The sequence below is a fragment of the Nicotiana tomentosiformis genome, chromosome 2, assembly GCF_000390325.3.
Source record: "Nicotiana tomentosiformis chromosome 2, ASM39032v3, whole genome shotgun sequence".
Classification (NCBI taxonomy): domain Eukaryota; kingdom Viridiplantae; phylum Streptophyta; class Magnoliopsida; order Solanales; family Solanaceae; genus Nicotiana; species Nicotiana tomentosiformis.
Window position 1 is genome coordinate 107,586,066 of NC_090813.1, and position 8,591 is coordinate 107,594,656.

General features: G+C 34.8%; 1 protein-coding gene across 1 annotated transcript; it reads left to right on the forward strand.

Annotated features, from left to right (window-relative positions):
* The first annotated feature begins 2,282 nt into the window (after window positions 1-2,282).
* Window positions 2,283-7,874, forward strand: LOC104089650 (uncharacterized). The gene is made up of 10 exons (XM_009594595.4): window positions 2,283-2,756; window positions 2,857-3,043; window positions 3,174-3,307; window positions 4,054-4,166; window positions 4,286-4,409; window positions 4,621-4,770; window positions 4,899-5,054; window positions 5,523-5,602; window positions 5,693-5,742; window positions 7,377-7,874. Exons 1-10 carry the CDS (start codon window positions 2,355-2,357, stop codon window positions 7,514-7,516), a joined length of 1,536 nt encoding a protein of 511 aa, XP_009592890.1. The 5' UTR covers window positions 2,283-2,354; the 3' UTR covers window positions 7,517-7,874.
* Window positions 7,875-8,591: the final 717 nt, after the last annotated feature.

The window sequence follows — 8,591 nt, forward strand, 5'->3', positions numbered from 1 at the left end:
CGATATTAATGGTAATTTTATTGTCTTACTGTGCACATCACTTGTTGTTTTATGTTGCCCTTATTGTTATTTGTTTCCTACTATTTTGTATATTATATTGCACATGTTATTAGACTAGTGAGTGTCTTGACTGTACCTCGTCTCTACTCCACTAAGGTTAGTCTTGATACTTACTGGGTACCGATTGTGGTGTACTCATACTACACTTCTGCACATTTTTGTGCAGAGTCAGGTATTGGAGATATCGGACTTGAACAGAGTTAAAGCGGGATCGTAAGGATTCAAGGTAGAGCTGCTTGGTCGTCGCAGTCCCTTGGGGTCATTTCATTTCATTGTACTGTTAATTTATAATCAAACAATATTGCATATTCGGTCCTCGTGATCATTGCATGTATTCAGTTAGAGTTCGTGACTACTACCAGTCTTGGGAGGTTGTATTTTTTTTATATTTGTTCTGCTGTTAGTTTTGATTACTTATTTAATTAAAAAAAATGGCTTCAAAAATGTAACTGAAATCGGCTTATCTAGCCTTAGAGATCAGGTGCCATCACGACGCATGTGGTGAGATTTTTGGATCGTGACAATAAATTACTTTATCTTTTTCTCCCATTTAAAATAATGTCTGTGGGGGGGAAAACAGATCTAGTAATTTCACCATTGTTGAGCTTATAATCTCTTTCTATCATGGAAATATAACAATCAACATATTTAGACATGAACCATAGCACAAAAGTAATTATTTTGTTGTGACCACTAATATCATTATAAAAATTATCTTGAAAGAATTTTATTATTTTTTATCAAAATTATCAAAAAACTAATTTCTGAAAAGTTCCCATCTGAGTTTTTTAAATTCTTCAGAAATTATTTTTCTTGCCGGTGAACCCTGACTAAAATCTATTTGGTTTCTATCCATTTTAACCATTTGAAAAATCCATTTCGTATTCAATTGGATCTGGAATAGCACTAACAATATTATCATTACCAATTTTTATGACATCTATTCAATTATTTTCCCTAATCTGTGATGTAGATGCTCTTGATGAGAAATCTACAGTATAATCAACAGGTGAAATATAAGAGGAATTTGATCTAGTTAATCTAGATGAATAACTGATATTATCTTTTTGATCGGGTTCATTGAACCTGATTTTAACAGTTCCATCAGAAGTTTGTTCAACTTATGTTATTTCATTATTAGTGTCATTTCGAGGGGCTATTGCCTCCTCTATGACCCATTTCCTGGGAAAATCTAGTTTATCCCACTTAATAGGTCTTCTGGTAGTAATCTTAGATTTACCAAAATTAGTTTCTATAAGAATAGTTTTATTTTTGAAATCCATAATTTTGCACATAGGATTCAAAGTATATAAAGGTTTGTAATAAATCCTATAACATATACATATAACTTCTGTTCCTGGCATATAATCATAACCATGAAGCTTAATACTTAATATTAAAGCATTTAGAGAGTTTTTATCACTCAAAGAAATTTATAAATTACCATAACTAAGGCTTATTGCCTGGACTGTTAAACTGCCTGGGCTCTACAGTCTCAACCTTAGAACCATTGGGTGATGCAGTATAAAATTAGCAACAAAACATGCTTTAAGAATAGACTAGTATGCATAAGTTCAATACAATAATATTTAGCCTATCATTTAGGCTAAATGAATATATATATATATATATATATATATATATATATATATATATATATACACACACACTCATCGAGATGGGGTACACGCGCAAAACGCGTACCCTAAAACTAGTTATTTTAATCTCCTACACTATTTCTGAATCAATACCCTCCACATTCTTCAATACCCTCCACATTCTTTAACTTTGGTACACTCTGGGGGATTTGAGGGACAATTATATCTTTAACCATACTTATACAAGTATCAAAAATTCTTGCATTGCTAGTACCATGGTTTGTTATGTACATAATACCAAATAGGATGAACAATGTACCCAATAATGGATTAACAATGTACAAAGATATTGCTTGCATTATTTTTTCTACTTCCTCCAGTTCACTTTAAGTCATTTTTTAGCTTTTTTGTGGTTCAAAATCAAAGATATCAAGAAGTAATTAGCTTTTTTTTTCTTCTAAAGTTGCCCTTGTAGCAAAGAGCCTAGGAGTAGTTTGTTATATTTTCCATAAGTAAATTAAGGTTAATATGATTAATTTAATTATTATATTTACAATAAGCAAAATAAGGTTAATTGTTAATAAGCAAATTTCTTAATATGTTTGAAAATAGTTGGCAAACGATCCCTCAACGGAATTTAACTGTGAGTTTGGTGTATCCATTCCTTTATTGTCCGAAAACAAAGCCTCCGGCAACATGGCAACTCCTCCGCCATTTATATACCCTCTTCTCATACTGATTATCTCATTTTTATGGCAAGCATCAGCTATCCAACAACCTTCAAAGAATGGTGCTCGCTATCTTAGCAATTTCTGGAGCTCAAGCAAAACACTTCCACTTGCTGCTAAAAGTAAAGCCCCAAAGTACGAGTACGAGACCAAATATTTTCAGCAGAAGCTGGATCACTTCAGCTTCGCTGATCTACCTTCGTTTCCACAGCGTTACCTAATTAATACCCAACACTGGATGGGTCCCTCTCGCTTGGCCCCCATCTTCCTCTACTGTGGGAATGAAGGTGGTATTGAATGGTTCGCTGCGAATACCGGCTTCGTCTGGGAAATTGCCCCTCGTTTCGGTGCCATGGTTATCTTCCCGGAGGTAATTATACATTTAATTCTAACACTGTAGACTATTTGTAATCAGTAGACTTGCTTAAGATGTTGATAATTGATGAATTGTTTTAATTTGGTTTTTGCAGCACCGATACTATGGGGAGTCAATGCCGTTTGGAAGTAAGGAAGAAGCATATAAGAATGCTACCACTTTATCTTATCTAACAGCTGAACAAGCACTAGCTGATTATGCCGTGTTAATCACTGAGCTTAAAAGGAATTTATCTGCACAGGCATGCCCTGTTGTGTTATTTGGTGGATCCTATGGTGGAAGTAAGTACTGTAGCATTTAGTAGTTTACTACATTAGTTATTCTTAGTCTGTTAACATGTGTTCTGCACACTTATTTTTAATCAATCTTTTGAGTTGTGCTTCACTTAGAGGTTTTCTCTATTTGAAACAGTGCTTGCAGCTTGGATGAGGCTCAAATATCCCCATATTTCCATTGGTGCACTTGCTTCTTCTGCACCAATTCTTCAGTTTGAAGATCTTGTGCCACCTGAAACCTTTTATAACATTGTCTCCAATGATTTCAAGGTCTGTACGACTGAGTTTCTATCTCTAGTGACATCTAAAATTTACTACTAGTATCTATTTGGGAAACTTCCAGAGTAGGATCAGATCTTATTTGATACTACAAATTTTAACCAAATAAGTTCTCTTATAGTCTTATTGGAATATGTTCGTTTTTTTGGAAATCCTCTTAGGTTTAGTCTCCTTCATTTCATTGATTTGAATTTGTTAAGTGTAGACACTTATCTAGCGTCCATTTATAGAGTAGTAGAGTAATCTCGCCACGTGTCAAAAATTGGATGGCATGCACAATTCTTACTATTTCTGCACAACTTTTGTGCAATTGAATACTATCATGCCTCCAAATCTTATTTGCCTAGGATTTGGAGATAAGCAGGAGTCCACTTGATCATAGTTTGGAAATTTAACCTATAATTCAAATTTAGAGCATATTAATCTATGTAAATATTCAATGTATAAAACTATTGTCAATTGTTAATTATAAACTATAAAATAGAATTACAAACCACTACAAAGTTTTACGTCATTCACTTCAGTACTGATATTTAATTCACATTAATATTAATCTCAACTACGTAAATTGGATCTAGTATGCACTTGGCGAAAAAATCCAATCACGCCGATTTGATCCATATTTTGCCTTGCCAAATTAGGACAGGGGTCCTTCACTAATCTAGTTCTTGTGATTCAATTCCAAAGCTCCAGCTAGATTAGCATTTATGACATCTATGCTGTATCACCTTCTGCAGGGCGAGAGTATGAGTTGCTTTAACACTATCAAAGAGTCTTGGGATGTGATTAACTCGGTAGGACAGATAAATGGTGGACTTGCACAACTGACAAAGACTTTCCACCTCTGTAGGTAAGATGCCTATGGCACCACCCTTAGCTGTTTTGTTAGCTAACAGTGCCATTGACTTTTAGAATTTCAATATTCAAATTGCAAGTTGAGGCAATTTGATCCTACTTTGTGAGTGGCAGGAAGCTGGATAGTGTTGACGGCTTGTCTAACTGGTTAGAATCTGCTTATAGTTACTTGGCAATGGCCAACTACCCCTATCCTACCGACTTCTTGATGCCTTTACCTGGAAGTCCCATAAAAGAGGTTAGCACTGGACCTTATACTCTCCATGAAGCTACCTGGTATTTTCAAGATTACAATGAATGCTCATGCAGAAGCCATCTTTTTGAGGAAAAGCATTCGCGTTAAAATTGATGCAGTGTAGCGAATAGCAGATGTCTTTTCCCTGCATGGTGATCAACAAGTAGTCAATTCTTTCCTGTGAATAATATCCTTCCAACCTCTTTGCTTTCAGGTATGTAGGAAGATTGATAGTTTGCCTGATGGTGCTAGTGTCCTGCAGCGTATATTTGAAGGAATTAATGTCTATTATAATTACACTGGGACAGTTGACTGTTTCAATCTGGACGATGATCCTCATGGTATGGGTGGTTGGGATTGGCAGGTATAGTGATGATAAATATACGCGCTCTTGCTCTGTTGTTCATAATTTGAGTTCAGTCATAAAAGGATGCACTCCTACAAAAATTCCTTCCAACTAAGTTGCTTTCATCTTTTGTAAAATATCTACAGGCATGCACTGAGATGGTTATGCCTATGGCAAGTAACAGGACGACTAGTATGTTTCCAGAGTTCTATTATGACCCAACGTCGAATGAAGAGCAGTGCTTGAAAGACTTTCATGTCAAACCGAGGCCGACATGGATAACAACTGAATTTGGTGGACATGTATGACAATGTGCAAAAACTTTGTCACCGTTCTGTATATCCTTTAGAGTTCCATGAAAATTATGTATACCGTGTGTAGTGGTAAAAGTAAGAGCTTTTGAGGTCTAGATCACGTGGTCTATTCACTCAGAAGAGCTTATGACAGGTTCATGTTCTTGTAGGTGTGGATAGAATATGAAGGGGAATAACAATTTTGAATTTTTTAAATCTTTTTGATGGAAAAATATTTTTTTAAAATTTTATAAGGATTAAATACTTATTTTATGTTTAAATTGCTCAGTTTACTATAAGTTTCATTATTTGGAAAATGCATAGAATATGGAATAAAGTGGCATTTCATGTGCAGTGTGCAGGACCTTGTATAGAGTCTAGAATGTAGTAATGGTTCTAAACTGCTTAGTTTCTCGATTTTAATTCTCTTTCAGCTTCCTTGTTTGAGTTATGTGTTGTTTCTATCTTGCATTGAAGGCATTCAAGAGTGCGCTAAAAGCATTTGGGAGTAACATCATATTCTCAAATGGCCTGCTAGATCCCTGGAGTGGTGGCAGGTAGTCTTTTTTCTTTAGTTTCTTTTGTAGACTATGGAAACTCAATCAAAAAGGTTTTACTAAACTTATATGTCAAAACTTTTTGTGTAGTGTTCTGGAGAATGTGTCAAAAACTATAGTTGCTTTGACTACTGAGAAAGGTAATTCTCTGACTGCATTTTAAATAATTTCTCATTCTCATTACTCTTTTGATATAAGTAACGGTGTACCAATGCACTGTCTTTTCTCATAAGCAAGCAATGAGTGAATGCGGTTGTCGTTATTTCTGTCTGCTAAGTTGATGTGATAAAGTGCATGTGACCTCATCCTCTCTGTGACGTACGCAGAATTTTTTGTAACCATTGTCACATTTCTTAAAAGGTGAACAAATGAATAACTACTATAATGACATCATATTGAAAGTAAACACAAAATTCAAAACATTACTCTAACTCTCTATGGTGATTTTTATTTTTTGAAATGTATCAATGATAGTCTCATTAGAAATAGTACTAATATGTCTTATTTCAAGAATGATTTGACCATATTTATTGTCTACTTGACAAACAAATGGATTCTAGCTCAATGGGTTTTTGTTGTTCCTTAATTTTGTTAGAGATCAGTGGTTCAAGCCTCACTAATTACAAATTATATTTTAATAAATAAAGCCTCCAAAACGATAAATAAATAAGCATGCTGCCAAACGGAATCGAACTCTTGACCTCAGCAAAGTATTTGAAGCGCTTTACCACCAGACCAGCGAGCCATTACATTATAAGCGGTGTCACCCGTTTTGGTTTATACGTATTATTTGGTTTTACTTATGTCTATATACATACATTTAATAAATTTTTCCGACGATGTGACACCGCTTCCCATAAGGTGGCTCCGCCCCTGCTGATCCTCTCATTGTTTCTTCAGTCAATCCTGATTGATACCAATTATAACCAATCTCTTCTTTTCTTTCCTTATTTATTAATTTCAGTTACTGTCTGAGGTTGGGATAAGCACATGGCTACCATCTTAAGTACCTAAGCGAACATGTTTTTCAGTAAGAATGACAATCAATTTCAAACACTTGCTTTCTTTTTTAAAGGATTCTTCTGTTTTACACTTTGGCAATAAAAATTTGATGGCTGCCTGCTTTCCTCTTTCACATTTATAGCTAGTGAGCAACTTGCCATTTAGGCTCTGAGGGTCTATTAATAATTCAACTTGATGAAGTTGCGGGTAATAGAAAGCCCCTATAGAGGGCACTCCAACCCCTGGAGGAAATCATCTGTTCTGAGAGAAGGAACTACCTTCTTAGTTCCTCTTGGATTTTGGTTTTCTCTTCCACCAATTATATTATCATTTGTGTTTGTACTTCCTGTTATACTTCATATTTGTTTTGGGAAGTTCATGGTTTTGAGATTGAGGTAGCAGAAGAATGTTTGCTAGTTGATGGGCCATTGCTTGAGCATAAGATCGTGATCAACTTGCTAGCTGTGCTGGTGATGTAGAGGTATCCGGTGGCATAGTCGAGGTGCACAAGCTGGCATGGACACCACCGTCATAAAAAAATTTGTGATCAACTTTCTACTGATAAAAAAAGATCATAATCAACTTTCTGTCCCTTTGACTAGCTTGGGTCCAAGGATTCAGTTCATTTTTGTTTATAGATGTTCAACGAATACAATGGCTTTGACATCAATGTATATGTTTCTATATAACATTGGTAATTGTCTGAAAACCACAAGACAAGAGCAGTTCACTTCACCACAACATGATACCTGAATTTTTTGTTTATGTTTAGGTGCCCATCACTTGGATCTGCGTGCAGGAACAGCTTCAGATCCTGATTGGCTTCTGGAGCAAAGGTCAAGTGAGATTAAGCTGATAAGGGGTTGGTTGGACAAGTACTATGATGAAAAGAAGTCAACTTTCAGCATGTAGATAATAATATCTTTCATTCACCAGAAAACTGGCAAATTGTACTTGCCTTTGCTAACATGAGAAACCACCTTTTACAAATGCCTCAGTGTTTTTACCATTCTACATATTACTTTCAAGGGATTAATCATCGGTCCTGGTGCAGCATATGGAACTGAAATGCCTTTTCTCTCCATCATCATATGATCACTTGTGGTAACTATCAAAGGTAACATATTAGAGCATTAACAAACTGTTACCTTGAACAGGTATTTCCGAAATAAGAGAAGTATTTTCTTCCTACTTCTTAGTGCCAAGCATCTGCTGGAAAAGTATGTAGGGATTTAAAGACTTTGTTATGTTTACTTCCTTTGTTACATCATTGCATAGTCTAGGACTCCTTTTGTCCCTTTGTTTTATGCTACTACTATTATATTGGAACTTGAGTAACGGTTCTTTACTACAACCAATTTTTTTCAAACATTCCTTTAAAAAATTTAATTGAGCAACAAAATTTATAGTATTTTTATGTAGTTTCTGAATTTATTAATTATACTTTTCAAAAATAATCGGAGAAAGTGGTTTGAGTTTACCCTTAGTAAATGTTTTTCTCGTATTTTGAGTCGTGTTATTCGTTTTAGGATGGAGGAACTAGTGAATATCACAACAAAATATTTTACTCGAGTAAAAGTTGTTTGAGTCTCATTTGGTCAGCCTAATGAAATTAATTAGCTTCCTGTAAGGCAAAGAATTTCTATCTTTACACAAATAGCCGGTCATATTCATTGTTTACTTTTTCTAGCCATATACATAGATTATACATTTATTATACATAAATATACACATATAATACATAAATTATGCATATATTATACCTCCACCGGCTATTTTTAGTTTAAGCGGTTAGGTGGGTGGCTATTTGGGTTAATTCTTCTTTTATTTTTCCCTCTTATCCACAGAGATATTGAATAGGTCTGTTTCAGTACTTATATAGTGAAATCTCGGTACGGATAGTGTATTTTTGACCAATTTGCAGGGAAACTAAGTGGGCGTTTGGACATAAGAATTGTAAAATTTCAAAATAGGGGGAAAAAAATTT